General features: G+C 37.6%; 1 protein-coding gene across 1 annotated transcript; it reads left to right on the forward strand.

The window, feature by feature from the left end:
- The first annotated feature begins 8,435 nt into the window (after window positions 1–8,435).
- LOC134321270 (YY1-associated factor 2-like) lies at window positions 8,436–15,173 on the forward strand. The gene is made up of 4 exons (XM_063002912.1): window positions 8,436–8,557; window positions 8,774–8,899; window positions 11,696–11,848; window positions 12,908–15,173. The coding sequence occupies exons 1-4, from the start codon at window positions 8,532–8,534 to the stop codon at window positions 13,161–13,163; spliced, it is 561 nt and encodes a 186-aa protein (XP_062858982.1). The 5' UTR covers window positions 8,436–8,531; the 3' UTR covers window positions 13,164–15,173.
- Window positions 15,174–18,504: the final 3,331 nt, after the last annotated feature.

Raw genomic sequence — 18,504 nt, forward strand, 5'->3', positions numbered from 1 at the left:
GAGTGGCTACATGAACAACGATTGGCGTGTTGTTCAAATAAGGGGCGGGACTAAAGCCGGATGGGGACTCTCTCTCAGACTAGTGCAATTACGACCTTTGCTGGCTGGTTGGTGGCGCCTGCACGGAGATGGGGAAGGAGTGCGGTAGGGGGTGTTGCCCTCTGTGCACAGCGCTGTACTGCACTGCGCTCGTCAAGTGTGGCTCGTCAAGTGTGGGCTCGAAGTCACCCAAAAACGTGTACCTTGTACAGTCCATATTATTATGTATGATGGTTCACTTACCTACATCTAGCAAGAAGGTCCTGGGTTTGATCCCCAGGTGGGGCGGTCCGGGTCCTTTCTGTGTGAAGTTTGCATGTTCTCCCTGTGTCCGCATGGGTTTCCTCCGGGAGCTCCGGTTTCCTCCCACAGTCCAAAGACGTGCAAGTGAGGTGAATTAAAGACACTAAATTGTCCATGACTGTGTTTGATATAACCTTGTGAACTGATGAGTCTTGTGTAATGAGTGACTACCGTTCCTTTCATGAATGTAACATGTAAGTGTAAAACATGACATTAAAATCCTAATAAACAAACATACCTACATCTAAGCAATGTAGAGTAGCCAGTCCACCTAATGCATGTTTTTGAGAGGTTTAAAAACATATAAAAATAAAACATATTATGTATTAGCAATTGGCAAGTGGATTAAATACTTTTTTGTAATTTTCTTTAATAATTAAGGGTTAACTGTCATTGAAAAAAACAAGTAAGGGTCCTTCTGCAGAACCCCATTTGACCTAGAGGCTGAAAACCCTAATGCAAAGTTGTTCGCATTATTGTTGTATTAAAGAAGGCATACGTTTCTTTTATGTTTTTGATTTTTATTTCATATTAATGCCAAGTACGCTTAGCTTGCAAACAATAGACCTGGTCAACGAGGCAGATATCCAACAAATTGCCCACATGTGAGTGATTTGGTCCCAGCAATTGATTTTTAAAAGTTAATTGACATTTACAAAGCTGCCCAAACCCATTTTTAAGTTTTAAATTACTAGTTAGTCTGAGTCAAAGCATGGTTACTCATTGCACCAGAATGGCAAACTACTTTTATCTTGACTGACTCGTCCACTTCTTAAATGATTGCAAACTGTTTCTGGTGTGACTGTTACTTAAGGCAGGAAGTCTTGCCTCATTACTTGTGCCTGGCACTATGCACAAACTAGACCAATGCTTAAGCAATGCCTGATGTGTGGAGCTCTTTATTTTTCAGTATCAGTTGATGTAAAGACAATGAGACAGGTGTCTAACTGTTTGTGCAGCTCTTTCCTGCAGAGAGGATGAAATGGGAAACTTCAAATGGAATTAGCTCAGTGGCTGCAACAGGGTGCCACAGAGAGCTGCAAACACTAAGCAGGTCGAATAAACAGCAGTGATTTTTGAGGCACGGTAGGACAGACAACTGTGTAGGACTTCAAATGAAGATGACGGAATCCAGACAATCCTCTGCTGGTTTAGGAAGCCTTTTAAAGCCTGGTGCACACTACACCACTTTCAAAAACTTAGTATTGCTATGTATTGCAAAACAAAAAAAGCTTTAATGCAAAAAAAACCAACAAAAAACAGACAGGCTAGTTATCAACAACCAATAACTGAAAATATCAGTGTCAAGTTTTTTTTTGTTTTTGTTTTCTACAAAGTAACAATATAGAATAAATTTGTAAACTTATTTTAGGCACTGCTTGTGAGCTGGAGGGCTGTGTCTCAAATCGATTGCTTAAAAGACCATAATTTGCTGAAACTGCACACCGCTTATACCAATACACTACAACCATTTGGCTTAAACTGTATAAAACAGCTTACTAAGTAGTATGCTCTAAAAAAAAAAGTCACGATTGGTGAAGATCTACTTTAACATATTATTTAAATTTATGTATACAACACCTATTTCCAGAAAAGTTGGGACATTTTGTCAAATGCAGTAAAAGAAGCATCTCTGATTTGTTAATTCTTCTAAATGTTTCTTTAACTGAGAAAAGTTTAAAGATAAAATTTCCATTGTTTTTACTGGTCAATTTCACTGTAGTTTGTAAATATAAACACATTTTAAATGCAAAAGACCAAAAAACATTATGACAGAAACTACTATTAATGAGACTTTTTAATAACCCTAATTGTTAATTGTTCAACGTTCTTGCTTGATACGAGACTCCAGCTGCTCAACAGTCTATGCTCATCATTGTCTGATTCTCCCCTTTATGATGCACCATACATTTTTATTAGGAGACAGATCTGGACTGCAGGAGCACATGCACTCTGCATCTATGAAGCCATGCTGTTGTAGTGTATGCAGAATGAGACCTGGCATTGTCGTGCTAAAATAACCATGGACTTTCCAGGAAAATACGCCAACATGATTGCAGCACATATTTCTCTAAAATCACAATATACACCTTCAGTGTTACCTTCAGTGTTACCATATGACATATCACCAAGCAAGGATGCTTTGATTGGGACTACATACACATATATAATATATATTTTGTAAACATTTTCATTATGTCATATTGTATATTTATATGAATGCTTCTGTATTATTGGTTCTCATTCCCATAAAAAGTTTTTTCTTGGACTATGGAGATTCACATAACCATTCCCATTATGTTAAAACTAAATGGATACACCAGCAATGTGCTCACTGTAGAATGAAATAGTCTTAAACAGAGTAGTAACTTTGTATTAATTGTTTGGATATTATTTAGTTAGAGGAGAGCTCCACAGAGTTGTTTTTGCGAACTGTGCCAAATGGCTAAAAAGTAGTAGCATAACTAATCTTTCCAAAATAACCAGGTTCTATGTGTTACAGGGACTGCCTCTTGAACCCCCAGCAACAACATTCAAATTAGTCAGCATTTACAAACTATTCACCACAAGTTGTAGCTTAAGGTTTTTTTTAATGCACTGTAAACACTGTGTTTTGTTGCATTCATGACACCTAACAGTGGTACCAATATGATCAGTTTATCAATATTTTCAAAGAGAGAGCATAAATATAAGTTGTTGTTTTTTTATAAATATTGTGTGTTACCCAAAGGTCTAAAAATATGAAGATATTACCCATCCCTACTTCAGAAAAACAGCTCATTAGTACATTATTCATTAATGCTATTCCAGCCTTCATCAGTGTGGTAACTGGTGAGAACATTAAATGATAATCATCCTCAGACCAACATGTAAAATATTAACAGCAAACCCCTAAGATGCTTTTTGAAGAGTGTGTGTACAAAATTGCTAAGGTGACTCAGAGGTTCAAAGGGAAGTTGGCTGTCCCCCATTTGCACTTCAAACAGGTTTGACAGGGTGGCCGTTTTGGCTCATTATCCACTACTCACCATGTGAGGTCACAAAATAACACAATGAAGTGGGATGAAAAGTAATCCACTGGATCTGTCTGTTCTAACTAAAGCCGACACAAAAATATTATTACAGCTTTGAACTACAATCACGAGCAGACATTTGATAAGAATATAAGTTCTTAACAATCTTCTAAATTATTTAAGTCTTTATACTTTTGTACACATACTGATAACTGCCCTGTGTTTTACGTGTTTACTCAACGTGTTGGTTGTGTGCATTCTAAGAAAACAACATAACATAAAGGTTAAGCCGGCATGGCAATGTGATGCAATGTCAGCAGCAGACTAAACACATTGTAGCTATGTTTTAAATCACTTCCATATGTACTTTTTGGATGATTTTTGAGAATATTCTTTATACAATGTGCATGTTTAACACAATTTTTATACTACATAACTTGTACTACATTTAATAAACTTAAAAAATCCACAATCCAGAAACATTTATTGGTTTTCCTTTGCATTTTGTACTTTTTTTAAAAACTTTACTTTCTTAGCTAAATTTAATTCTAGATACATTCATAGTAATACTATATAAAGAGGGGCTATGAGTGGGAGCTTGGCATTGGTGGGGCATGAACCCCTATTCTTTTAGTCAACAGCCCTGTTCCTTAATTGCTGAGCTGTACATATGTTGAATCAAAAACAGAAGAGGATTTTCATAGGCAGCCGTAGTGAGTACTCATCGACAGTAGTCTGAGTTGAGACAAGCCATGAACCACTGGCAGGTTGTTGGGTGGCCAAGACTCATTGATCCAAGAGATCATGAGGATTACGGTGTCTGGTATGGCTCAACAAAAGTGCTAGTGTGGCTCAAATTGCAGATTATTTTAATATATTTGGGCATGGGGTGGTCACAACATAGTGCATCAAACCTGTGCATGGTACTACACGTGATAGGTCTACTATCACATTAGATTATTATACCAGAGTTATATTATTAATATAGGACATTAGATTATTGGTGAAGCATTTACCAATATAGGACAACATGATAGTGCAACTGATAGAGTGGGTGTAGCACAGCATCAAGGATCATGGGTTTGAACCTCACAATAATTAACTGAGAAGTTACACGTTGTTCTTGTGCCCACTTGACACCTGCTTTTGATATTTTGTAGACTAGCTGACTCCTGCCTTCTGTGCATGATGTTTATGACTCTATCGAGTGTATACACTTGCACCAAAATGAATGTATTTTTATTATTATAATTGTATAATTTGTTTTTGCACAGATTCCAAAATTGAATACAACAGTTATGGCAAAAACGATTTTGGTAGTCATTTATACAGTGTTTTTAAAAGACAGTTGGATTTTGTAATTAAACTTTATGTGAGAAATTCAAGTGAAAGACTGTGTAGTGTGAAACAGTACACTTTGATCGATGTGGTGTTGTGCATACACCTACAGCTCACGAGTAATGAATGCTCTATAGTGTCAGCAGTGCAGCAATTCTGAAAAGTTGTGTCCACCCGTTCCTTTGCTGGACCTCACAAGCGCTTAACATTTTAGCTTCAGGAGCACACAGTAGTAGCCTTTGTCCTATGCTTGGTGTCTGGTTGGCCTCCAATGGGAATAATGCAAAGAAAAATAGGGTGGGGGAAAGTCAGAGACCATGCCAGTGAACTGCTGGCACTTTGTTAGCCACAAAATTATTAGACAAGTTTGGGATCGGATGACTAGACTTTGCCTAGTAGGGAGAGATCAAGTGTTGCACTATGTGTGAGGTTTGATTTTGTAAATGAGAACAAGATAATGCACCTGCACCTTTATAATATGCATCTCACACACATTTAAAACAACATAGTGCCATGTAATAAGAGAACATTTAATTTATATCTTGCATTAAATACATGACATTAAATGAAACCAAAAGACTTACAGGACATCGAGTCAAAGTTAAAAAAAAAAAAAACATATAGCACATTTACTAATACCACCTTTAATGCAAAGCTACACAAGCACGCTACACAAAAACAAATGTGAGTTTAAAAAATGCAAATGTGAGTTTCAAAGATGCAACTGATGCCGTTTAGAGGCCCAAGAGGTGAAGGCCTCCAAGCATGGTGAGAAAATGCTTTACTGCCATCTGCTGGGTTCTAGTAGCTAACACCATAGCTGTTCAGTTAGAAGTCCACTGACCTAATCCTTATCGTAAATCCATACAGTATTTTTGAGTCTTTAATTTGTTTTTACCAGCTAGATTAAAAAAATGCCATCATCATGTTCCCTTTGTCATACCACATTCAGTATTTACAGCCAATCATTAAAAGCTGGTAAGTATGTACAACCCAGCAAACCTTCATGCAACTTTGTATTTCAGTTGTAAATAAGTTGGCACCAAAATTACTTACTTAACATTTACATTCTGACCAACTTTTCTTCTACAAAGTTTGTTCTCAATTATATAAATGAACACTTTGTTAGTTAGTGGAAGCAGCCATTTGGAAGCATTTTACAGTTTTTTTACCTATTAGTTCAGGTCAGCCATAAATGATTTGAAACATAAATACAGTGGTACCTTGAAACTCAACATCAATTGGTTCATTAGCTTTTGCGCTGCTTTTTTAACAATAAGCGTTTTAGACTCTCTTGAAAAAAGCTGACGCTTACAATTTCTCAATACCCTGAGCTATAACACAAGTTTAAAAGTGAAACAGGAGGAAAATCCAGCTAAACACAGATACATGTGGATGCTTTTAGAGTGGACTGTTATTCCACACAAATGCAGATTTGTCTCATATGCACACTTTGATGATGTATTACCACCCCGCTCAAGCCAAGCGCTGAACAAAACGGCTGGTTATTGTTAATTTGAAATTAAATAAATAATTTTTTTTAAAGAAACTGAACACGTTGAGTTTAAGGGAAACTTTGATTTTAAGGGTATGAATTTCTTGACAAAGGTTCCAAAGATTTTGAGTTTAGGGAACGTTAAGTTACAAGGTACCGCTGTACAATTATATAATGTTGTAACAAGCCCACCTGAAAGAAAAAAAGAAAGTTGGTCTTCTACATATTAGCAAGTTTCCAAAGAATAAAACTCATACAACATGTTTATGTAATACTTAAGCATGTCTTGTACATGTACACAACTTGGTGTAGCTGTGTATATTTTTCACAGCAGTTATTTTGACATGAAATATTATGACAAATACAGGTGTTACAACATAATTTACTTTAGTACTTTTAATTTTAACAAACCTTGTTAAATTGTTGATAGAGTTTTGTTCTTCCATAAAGAAGTTATACAATAAAGAACTCATTATATGTATAAGAGGATATTCAGCCAATCTTCTGTCTAATTCATTCAGAAGTCTTTGTGTTATTTACCTTTAATTTAACTATTTGGGCAGCACAGTGGCTCAGCGGGTAGCACTGTCGCCTCACAGCTAGAAGGTCCTGGGTTTGATTCCCAAGTGGGGCGGTCCGGGTCCTTTCTGTGTGAAGTTTGCATGTTCTCCCCGTGTCTGCGTGGGTTGCCTCGGGAGCTCCGGTTTCCTCCCACAGTCCAAAGACATGCAAGTGAGATGAATTGGAGATACAAATTTGTCCATGACTGTGTTTGACGTTAAACTTGCGAACTGATGAATCTTGTGTAACGAGTAACTACCGTTTCTGTCATGAACGTTACCAAAGTGTGTAACACATAACGTTAAAATCCCAACAAATAAATAATTAAACTATTTATTTTAGTTTGTCTTAGGCTTTTTATGTCTGCAACTGGAACCTGCCAGGCCAGAGGTTGGTGACACTGCAGAATGGCCTCCTGACATCTTTGCTTCCTGAAGAAAAGGCCACATAGACATGATGGTTTTTGGTTTTGCATATTTATCCACACAAATAAAATCATTTTAGTCATTTTAAAATATTCAGTTGAATAATTTAATCATTTAAAGACCTTTCAAAAATGTATCGTTGATATTACAAGTGGGCACTGCTGTCACAGCCAGCACTTGTTCTCCCTCTGTCATGGTTTTCCTCCAGGTAACTTAGTTTCCTCTCACCTCCCAAAACATGCAGAAGGTGCAGTTGCACCAGACCACGGCAACCATGACAAAATGAAGCTGTTAGTGAAAATAAATGGCATTCAAGTACTTAAATTACTTTTACAGACTGAACTGAGACTTTCTTTAGACTTTAACGTGTCAACCTTACACCGATCAGCCATAACATTAAAACCATCTCCTTGTTTCTACACTCACTGTCCATTTTATCAGCTCCACTTACCATATAGAAGCACTTTGTCGTTCTACAATTACTGACTGTAGTCCATCTGTTTCTCTACATGCTTTGTTAGCCCCCTTTCATGCTGTTGTTCAATGGTCAGGACCACCACAGGACCACTTCAGATTAGGTATTATTTAGGTGGAGGATCATTCTCAGCACTGCAGTGACACTGACATGGTGGTGGTGTGTTAGTGTGTGTTGTGCTGGTATGAGTGGATAAGACACAGCAGCGCTGATGAAGTTTTTAAACACCTCACTTTCACTGCTGGACTGAGAATAGTCCACCAACCAAAAATATCCAGCCAACAGCGCCCCATAGGCAGTGTCCTGTGACCACTGATGAAGGTCTAGAAGATGACCAACTCAAACAGCAGCAATGGATGAGCAATCGTCTCTGACTTTATATCTACAAGGTGGACCAACTAGGTAGGAGTGTCTAATAGAGTGGACATGGTATTTAAAAACTCCACTCATACCAGCACAACACACTAACTCACCACCACCATGTCGTTGTCACTGCAGCGCTGAGAATGATCCACCACCCAAATAATATCTACGCTGTGGGGGTCCTGACCATTGAAGAACAGCATGAAAGTGGGCTAACAAAGCATGCAGAGAAACAGATGGATTACAGTCAGTAATTGTAGAACGACAAAGTTGCTTCTATATGGTAAGTGGAGCTGATAAAATGGACAGTGAGTGTAGAAACAAGGAGGTGGTTTTAATGTTATGGCTGGTCGGTGTACATCAACTATACTAACTAATCTGTGTTTTGATTGGCTTAAGCGTGCGCCACGTGACTGACTTCCGCCTGGAGTTGTGGCGACAGCTGGAGCGCGGTTGTGCTTGTGGGAGTAACAGGCTTGAATTTCTTTACACATTAATTACTGTAGCATTCGGTAGAAATGGGAGACAAGAAAAGTCCGACCAGGTACAGCAGTTCCTTACTAACTAAGCTGCGAGAACGAGAGACTGAACTGTGTTGGTAACTAATTGTTGTTTACAGTGTTAAGTCGTACATGGCGGATAGCTTGTTTTGTTTCAGAAACATTAGCGGCACATGCCAAAAGCACTGCGCAGCGCTGTAAATAGTGCGATCTTTTACTCTGGGTCTGATCTATAAACTTCTCTTTCTGTCTGTGTGTAGACCGAAGAGGCAGAGTAAACCGGCTTCAGGTGAGGGCTGTTGGGACTGTAGTGTGTGCACTTTCAGGAACACTGCTGAAGCCTTTAAGTGTATGATGTGTGATGTGAGGAAGGGCACCTCCACACGGTAAGAACCCCAGCATGCAGCCTTCATCCCTCCCTCATCCTCACTAACTGCAACTTTGACTGTGCTTCTACACTTTTAAAATGTTGCTCCTAGACCAAAAATGTTCAGAAAAAGAAGTCCCCCAAACTGTTTCAGATAATTAGAATCTTTATTATTTGCCAAATACCAGATGGACAAGCAACATACACTGCCTGGCCAAAAAAAAAAAATCACCACCTAGATTTAACTAAGCAAATAGGTAAGAGCCTCCCATTGGATAATTACTGCATGGGTGATTGTTTCAGCTGGCAACAAGTTATTTAACCCTAACTGACGCAGTGAGTAGCTTCTCATTTGTTAAACAACCATGTGGAAAGACACATCCTGTGGTCGTGGAAAAGATGTTCATCTGTTTCAGAAGGGTCAAATTATTAGCATGCATCAAGCAGAGAAAACATCTAAGGAGATTACTGAAACTACTAAAATCGGGTTAAGAACTGTCCAACGCATTATTAAAAAGTGGAAGGACAGTGGGGAAACATCATCTTTGAGGAAGGAATGTGGTCGGAAAATAATCTTGAATGATCGTGATCGGCGATCACTTAAACGTTTGGTGAAATCAAATGGTACAAAAACTACAGTAGAACTCAGGAATATGTTTAATAGTGAAAATAAGAGCATTTCCACACACACAATGCGAAGGGAACTCAAGGGATTGGGACTAAACAGCTGTGTAGCCTTAAGAAAACCATTTGTCTGTGAGGCTAACCGGCAAAAACGGCTTCAATTTGCTAGGGAGCATAAAGATTGGACTCTGGAGCAATGGAAGAAGGTCATGTGGTCTGATGAGTCCAGATTTACCCTGTTCCAGAGTGATGGGTGCATCAGGGTAAGAAGAGAGGCGGCTGAAGTGATGCACCCATCATGCCTAGTGCCTACCGTACAAACCTGTGGGGGCGGTGCTATGATCTGGGGTTGCTGCAGTTGGTCAGGTCTAGGTTCAGCAACGTTATGTGCCCAAAGAATGAGGTCAGCATCAGGACTACCTGAATATACTGAACGACCAGGTTATTCCATCAATGGATTTTTTCTTCCCTGATGGCACGGGCATATTCCAAGATGACAATGCCAGGATTCATCGGGCTCAAATTGTGAAAGAGTGCTTCAGGGAGCATGAGACATCATTTTCACACATGGATTGGCCACCACAGACTCTGGCTTGACATGGGTTAGGCCAGTCCAAAGTTTTTGCAAAGCGGAATGAATTAGCAAAAATAGGCAAACAATTTTGTAAAAAATGTAGTAAGTATTCAAAATATAGATCTATAATACATGCAGTTACTTACAGATTACAAAAATGAACGAACAAAAATGTGACTGACAGGTGTTTCTTGTTACCCAGGTGTATGCTGTTAGACTGACTGTTAAACCATAAATAGCTACTGAATGTCTACTGTTGGCTTTAGCCTTAGGTTTCACATGTAGAGACTGCAACTGTTGTTAAAGATAGAATAGAATACCTTTATTTGGCATTTATACATATATATGTGTACAGTACAATAAATTATTTTTCCACATACCCCAGCTTTTTAAAAAAAGGGCCCTGCTCAAGAGCACAACAGTGGCTGCATAGCAGAGCCTAAATCTGAACCGACAGTCTTCCGATCGATAGCCCAAAGCTCTACCTACTAGGCTACCACTGCCCTTAAGTTTTACTGCTAACAGGAAGACCAGATGGCTGTCTTTCAGAGAAAAGACGATGCTCGGATGGTGCAGTGGTAAGACACATTAGCCCATCACTGCCAAGATCTACCTTTTCTGAAGCATGGAGATGCTCACAAACCAACCTTAGCCGATCGTGAAACACAAAATAAAATATAAACCACGTTTGAAATGCTATATCAGAAAAGTGGATTCAACATTTATTTGACCAATATTCAAACAGTACTAAGATGAGACAGCCCAGTAGGGAATTGTTAGGACGATTAATCAGATGTAATTGCTCTCCTCATACTGCACTCTAAATGATATCTGATGTGGTTGAAATTTAATCTTGCTGTCAAGTTACGCGAAGTGTTGTGGGTTTAGTTGTGGCTGCCTTTAAGACTGTGTACTTGTATTATTTGTTATTATGATTGATTTTAAGAAGATTATCAAACAATAATTTTTTTAAGGAGTAAGGAGTCTGCATAATGGTCTGATTAGCTAGAGGTTGTCTTATATGTAAAGAATCTGCATAATGGTATTATTAGGTAAAGGTTGTCTTACCACTGAATCAATTTTAATTTATACTTGTAATTTAGCCATGATGCCCTTAGTATTATAGATATCAACACGTCTGTGTTACAAGAAACTATTAACTGGTGAGGTTCTGAGTTTAGTTACTTAATGATATTGTTTGCACTGATTTTTTTGGTGTTTTTTACATAGTTATTAAAATGCATGTTGTGTAGCCAGATTAGCCTCAGTTATCACAATATGTCATACTGCCACTTTAGAATAACAACTTGCTTCTAGGTTACAATGTATTTTCTGACTTGTTAGAATTCCTGGGGAAATGTTAGTCAACATTAAATTGAACGACATATTACTTCAGTTTAGTCATAGTATAGTGAACTGTGCCTTAGCTTGCAGATTTCAGATCTAGTTTTGTATATTTCCAGTAGCAAAAATCAGCTTAGTCAGATTCCAGCTTCTGAGGTTTGGGGATTTGGAATACAACCCCCTTTTCAGTGCTGACCACTAATGACCCCATTAGTCCTGACTTTACACTCTCCATGATGTCATCATCATTATTCATCCAACACCCTCTTCCAGGAAACCTCGTGTTGTTTCTCAGCTAGTGGCTCAGCAAGTACCTTCGCAGTTTGCTTCACCCACACAACCCAAAAAAGAGAAGAAGGAGAAGACAGAAAAGGACAAAAAAGACAGGGAGCCAACAATGAGAAGAAACTACCACAAAAAGATGAGGTAAGCTGTTTCTACTTTTGTCACAGTATTAAGAATATGACATAAGAAGCTCAGGACAGTTTTGTTTTTGGTTCCTAACAGAATATCATATAACAATGATGAGCAAATTGTTAATTTAGTCCAGGGATGGGCACTTACATTTTGCGAGGGGTCACAAGAGAAACTGGGATTGTTGTGGAGAGCCTGCCCAATAGGCTAAACTTAATTCCACTCAATACTTATTTTATCTCTTTACAGGTAAGATTAGATGTTGCAATCAGGCAATAAAAATGAGAAGCAGGCAGAGTAAAAACATAATTATTTCACTATTTAATCAACTTTCAAGAAAACAGGTGTGAACAAATTGTGCAGGTTTTTAATTAACTTTACACAAAGCGCTATTGCTATTTTGTTTGGAGTCTAATTATCTCATTTGCTGTTTTCAATCCTTTGTTTTTGTTGCATATTGTTGTTGGATAATCACAAAGCTGGTCTTGACTACTCCAGTCCTGGATGTGTAAAACTTCCTTGTTGCTTTTGCAGTTTAGCTAGCAAAGCTTCAGTGTGACCGCTCTGCATCGTTCAAGTTCTTGTGTTTCTCTGTGTGTTTAGTACTGTAATGCAGATTCAAATTGTAAACCTTAAACACAGCGATCTGTTCACCACAAACTAAACACACAGTAAATTAATACTTTGATGACCATGTCTTGTTAAAAACTCTACATTTTGTATAAATCACACTTGTTCTGTCCACCAGCACATTACGATAAAGCTGGACACACGCGCGCACACAAACAGAAATTGAAAAACTAACAGTTCCTTCAAAATAAAAACAATACTATTGTATTGCATGTATGATGTACATTTATTTATGTCTGTTTTCTAATTATCACTGACCTTAAGCAGGGCCGGTTCAGCCAACCAGGCTGTACAATGCCCAGGAGTGACCTAGTCAATTTATTGTTTTTTTAGGACAGCTTTAATTTGTAATTGTTTGCAATAAAAAAACAGATAATATTTTTGGATTTTATGTGTACATTATTTCATTTTTTATGTCCACCTTCTTCCTATCATCTTCAGGCCAAGGTTAAAAAACATCGACAGAAGCAGTGCGCAGCATTTAGAAGTCACAGTGGGAGACTTGACAGTTATCATTACAGACTTTAAGGAGAAAGCAAAGGCCTTATCCTCCTCCACAAGTTCGTCCTCCTCCACAGCCACATCGGCAGAGCTGCGCAGCCAAAGCGGATTCAGCTCGGATAACACAGAGAGAACCTTCTCCAGGTCGTCATCTCCTCGAGGTGAAGCTTCATCAGTCAACGGAGAAGCACTGTAGTAAAGACCACATTACTAAACGTTTCCTCATTCCTTTTTGACTGAACTGGATGGGGTATGGAGTTTTTCAGAAGCAGTCACTGCACTAAGATCATAGGAAGATCTAAATCAAATAGCAAGTTCTTAATGCTCATATGAAAGCAGCCTTCGGTGTAGTTCAGGATATATTGCTTTTCGGTTCTGATTTCACTGTAATTCATGAATCAGCATTTCTAAGCAATTATTGCTATGAACTCATGGACAGTTGTTGGCTCAAAGACAGTTACTGATCACAAAACCTTTTTAAGTAAAGGGTAATAAAAGAATGTAATGAATGGTACTTTGGTACTGTTACCTGCTGGGTACATTTAAAAAACTTAAGGTTGAAAAAAAATCAAGTGTATTAGAGCCACGAAATCATAACCATATGATCCCCCAGGCATTTACAGTAAGTAAAAGTTGTTTTTACACTTTGATATTACAATGTTTAAAGTTTGACATTGTACATACGGGCACAGGTTAGATTAAGTTAAATAGAAACTAGTTAATGGATGTGTTAACCAGCCTGTCCAGTTATCTGAACTTTTGATGCAGCTTCTGTGGGACATCTTGCAAGAAGCACGGCTGACCATCTCTGAGAAATGCTTTGAGAAACCAACTGTTCATATAAGGACTGTGAAGCAGATAGGGCTACAAACCCTGCATTTACACTAGGATATGACCAAGTGACAGGTGCCCATTTGTTTCATGTGGAAGCTTAGCTAAAAATGTATCTCAATCAACAACTAGCAACATTAACATGCGGTGGGCAACATTTATTGAAATGTTCTTAAGATCTCTGGTAGATCCAGTAGACCAGTGGTATGGTCAGTTTAACCCTCTTATTGCTCTAGTTTGTTTTTGCAATAAATATAAAAATGCAGTAATTTATTCTCCACAGTTTTGTCAATATATAAAAATTAATTTTAAAAGAAAAGTTACACAGAGGTGTGTAATATTTATACAGAAGACTTACATTGTAGCCACGAATATTTGTGCCTGCCCAGAACCTACATCAGCGGCTCTCACAATGACTTCTGATGATTTCTGCCAACTAATGGAACATTATGTAGTGTCACCCAGTCTAACACACTAAAACAGCAAGCTAATAGACTCTTAATGCATATTTATGTTATATTATTTCAGCTTTAATTTTTTTAAATGCCAGATGTCCAACATATTTTGACTGGCAGTGTGTGTCTGCAATGTTGTGAGTAAACATTGTTTAAATGATTAAAATTCACCCTGAGTTTTATGAACTATCTGGTTTTGACACTTGGATAAAGGCACTTTAAAAAATAGTTTTGTAAATGCTGAATTTTTTTACTTCACTACAGTTATGTATACAATAATGTATACTATGATAAAAATGCTATAAAAATTGCATTATCAGGGTCCATGTTATGTTGTCAGTTTGTCAATTGACTAATGTATGTTTATAAACCTAACATTTGGTAATTGCTGTGCTTGATGTCCTGCATTAATCAGTATGTTTTAAAATAGTTTGAAAAGTTGTGCAATCATGCTGTTTAAAAGGATTGGGTCATTTGGTAGGATTATTAGTTTCTTTTGAAAAAGAGAAAAAGAAAAACATTTGACCTATACCTTGCCCTATAAAGCAATGATGCCTGACACGGCAAACATGATGCTAATAATTAATGAAGTGTTTCTTTTATATGTATTGTCCAGAATATCTACTTGTGTTCTCTGGATATATTGACACATTTTGCAATATAATTCTGAAAGCAATTTAAGATTTATTGGTTAGATTGGTACCTAATAGGAAAATACCTCTATTTGTAATGTGTCTTAAACCATCTGTTTTAATTGCACTTATAATTTCCTGAGGGATCTTTAGAAAAAGCCATATTTCAAAGGATTACCAGGTGTGTCCTTTAAATGTTTTTAATTTGATTTAAGTAAATGCAAACTTGACTGAGATTTTTACATTTATATGTTGCATTTCCAAATAAAAGTAGAATATTTTTAATGATTTAATAACATCAGTGTGTATCTTTCTCTGTATTTGTAAAATATTATGTACATAGAATTCATAGTAACAAGTGAAAATATTTGGGTGGTAGGCAGGAAACACTCCAGGCAGGTCGGCAGTCCATCACAAGGCAGACAAACACACTTTTTAGTAATTTTTTTAGCAATTTTAGTGGCTCCAACTGGCCTGACTGCATGTCTTTGGACAGGAAACCAGAGCACCCGCAGGAAACCTACACGGACATAGGGAGAACATCCACTTCACCTCTGTTAAAACCATTTTGAGTTTAAATTAAATACATTCAGTTCTCTTGACAAATGTCCATGTGCTCATTGTGCCCCAGGCTTGCTGATTTTTTTCCTTGATAACCCTGATAGCCTTGAGCAAGTGCTCACAAGCTTGTAAAACCTCTTTCGTGGAATCTTCTCCCATTCTTCTCATGCAAAAGCTTCCAGCTCATTGGGGTTTGATAGCTTGTGTGCTGCAACTGCTTTCTTTAAACCCCACCAAAGATTTTTGATGGGATTCAAATCTGGAGACTGAGAAGGCTACTCCAGGATATTCCAGGACTGATTTCTTAATTAAGCTTTGGTTGACCTTGAAGTGCGCCTGGAATCAATGTTTTTAGGAAAGTTCAATTATCACCAAGGTTCAAATTTACCACTGAAAACATTGTGAGCCTGTGATGCCAGTCAGATGGTCAGAATTGCCAGTTCCTGACCCACCTCCGTGCTTAACTGTGGAAATGATATTTAGATCACCAGACAAACTGCTGATCCATATGACAAAACCGTTTCAGTTTTGATTAATCACTCCAGGTTCTGTGTTCCAGAATTCTGCAGATTAGCAAAATTATGTAGGGGTTGAATAAGTGTAATAACTGAGATGATGAGATTGTGTCTGGATCCTTGCTGTTGCTAGTTAAAAAAAAACTAAAAGTGTTTCTGTAAATAATTATGTACTTTTGGAATGTCAACCAAAAGGCAGTTTTACATGGTTAATGTTCGATATGTCTGATCGTAAAGGATCACCAGAGGTGTCCTTCTAAGTGTCTTCAAAGAAGCAAGCAAGTGCACAGTTTAATATTATCACTAAAAGGTTTTGAAATAAAGGCTAAATACATTAAACAACTGTAGTGCACCCTTGCATGTTTGGAAATGGACAAGAGCTAAAGGTGTGCATCTTGTAGTGTAATTTGTGTTCACATGCATTCAGAATAATATTTATTTGTAGTATACAGTAAGCTCTATTTGAGTCTGAAAGCTTTGCATGAGAGGATTAAAAAAATATTAAGGATAATATATGGTAAAAATGTTAATTTAAACTTTCTACAGTTCTTAAACTTACTACAAATCATAATTTGATGACAAGGTCTATACACATGCCAGGTTAAACTGCTATGTGTTTTATTTAGGTTTAAAGACAGTTATAAAATGTGTGCTTATAATAGCATATTGGACACTTCTCCAAAATGCAAGTTAAAGGAAATGCAACACACTTTGGAGCAATATACTGTATTCTCTCACCCAAACTATATCCTTTTAGGGACATTCCTACTTGTTTTAACAACACAATGCCATACCACGTTTTGCATATATTACAAATGTGTGCCTTTTTTTTAGCAAGAGTGCAGGTGCAAGACTGGCCTGTCTGCAGCCCAGAGCTATATCTCATTAACAATATAGTGACTTTGAAGTGTATATCAAGCAAGAACTGTAAACATTTTACTTTAATGACTAGAACATTTGGTACAGTGGTACCTTAAAACTCAACTGGTTCTGGGAGTGGCGTCAAGTTAAAAAGGCGTTATGTTTCAAGGTATTTTTTTCCCCGTAAGGATGTATGGGAAACCTGTTAATGCATCCCATGGAACTGCATATATTTTAGGCTAATGTAAAATAATGTTTTTGTCACTTATACACCAAAAATAACACTATTGTGCTGGCTGTGCACAAAGCTTAACGTGACTTATTGTAACAGACAACGAGTGAGAAATTTCAGTAGTGGAGAGAACTTATGAGCAGTTATAATTAAGAGAGGTTTCATGTTCCTGTGTCGTTCTTTTAATACATTTAGTCACATTATGCTTTTTTTTTAACATTTAGCATTTTAGACTCTCTCGGAAAAGCTGATTCTCACCATTTCTCAGCACCCGAGCTATAACACAAGTGAGACAGGTAAACACAAATACATGTGGATGCTTTCAGAGTGGATTTGACGGTTATATTTGCACTTTAACAGCGTTTTAACGCACCACTCAAGTCAAGTGCTGAATAAAACAGCAGTCACACACATCGAGTTTAAGGTAAACGTTGAGTTTAAGGGTACAATTTTCTCTAGGAAGGGCGTTGAGTCTTAAAGATTTCGAGTTTAGGGGACGTTGAGTTAAAAGGTACTACTGTATCCACTGTATGATTACAGAACACTGTAAAAGGTGACATAAAAGTGGTAATTTTTGAAAAATATTTTGCAGTATTACAATAAGCATATATACACTGATGAGCCAAGACGATCTGTCTGCCTAATATATAGTCAAATCAGCTCTAGGCACTCCATTTTCCTCCCATAGTCCAAAGACCAAAGACAGTATCTGTCTAACCCTTATAGTGCATATATGCACTATATGACCAAACGTATGTGGACACCCCTCTTAATTATTAGATTTAAGTGTTTCATCCACAACTTTTACTAACAGTTGCTAGGGCTGCATGGTGGCTAAGTGGGTAGCACTTACAGCAAGAAGGTCCTGGGTTTGATCCCCAGGTGGGGCGGTCCGGGTCCTGTCTGTGTAGAGTTTGCATGTTCTCCTTGTGTCCACATGGGTTTCCTCCGGGTGCTCCGGTTTCCTCCCACAGTCCAAAGACATGCAAGTGAGGTGAATTGGCGATACTAAATTGTCCAAGATATAACCTTGTGAAATGATGAACCTTGTGTAATGAGTAGCTACCGTTCCTGTCATGAATGTAGCCAAAGTGTAAAACATGACGTTAAAATCCTAATAAACAATAAACAAACAGGTGGCTAACATTGTGACAACAGTTTGGGGAAGGGCCTTTCCTGTTCCCTACACGAATGTGCACAAAGTGAGATCTTAGGTCATAGTTTGGTGTTATAATTTGGTGTAACTCCAGTGACCTGTACAAAGCCCTGACCTATTGGAGGGGTTCATGTTAATGTAGCTACATATTTTCAAAATTTAATGCTTATGGTTAGATGTCCACAAATAATTTATAAAAAGGAAATTAATTTGGTTACTGTCTGAAGTAAATTTCAATACATAGAGACGCTATGCTAATGTAATGTATGTTAATAACGATGAAGCCTGCTGCAT

Source organism: Trichomycterus rosablanca, chromosome 1 (genome assembly GCF_030014385.1).
Source record: "Trichomycterus rosablanca isolate fTriRos1 chromosome 1, fTriRos1.hap1, whole genome shotgun sequence".
In the NCBI taxonomy this organism is placed as follows: Eukaryota; Metazoa; Chordata; class Actinopteri; order Siluriformes; family Trichomycteridae; genus Trichomycterus; species Trichomycterus rosablanca.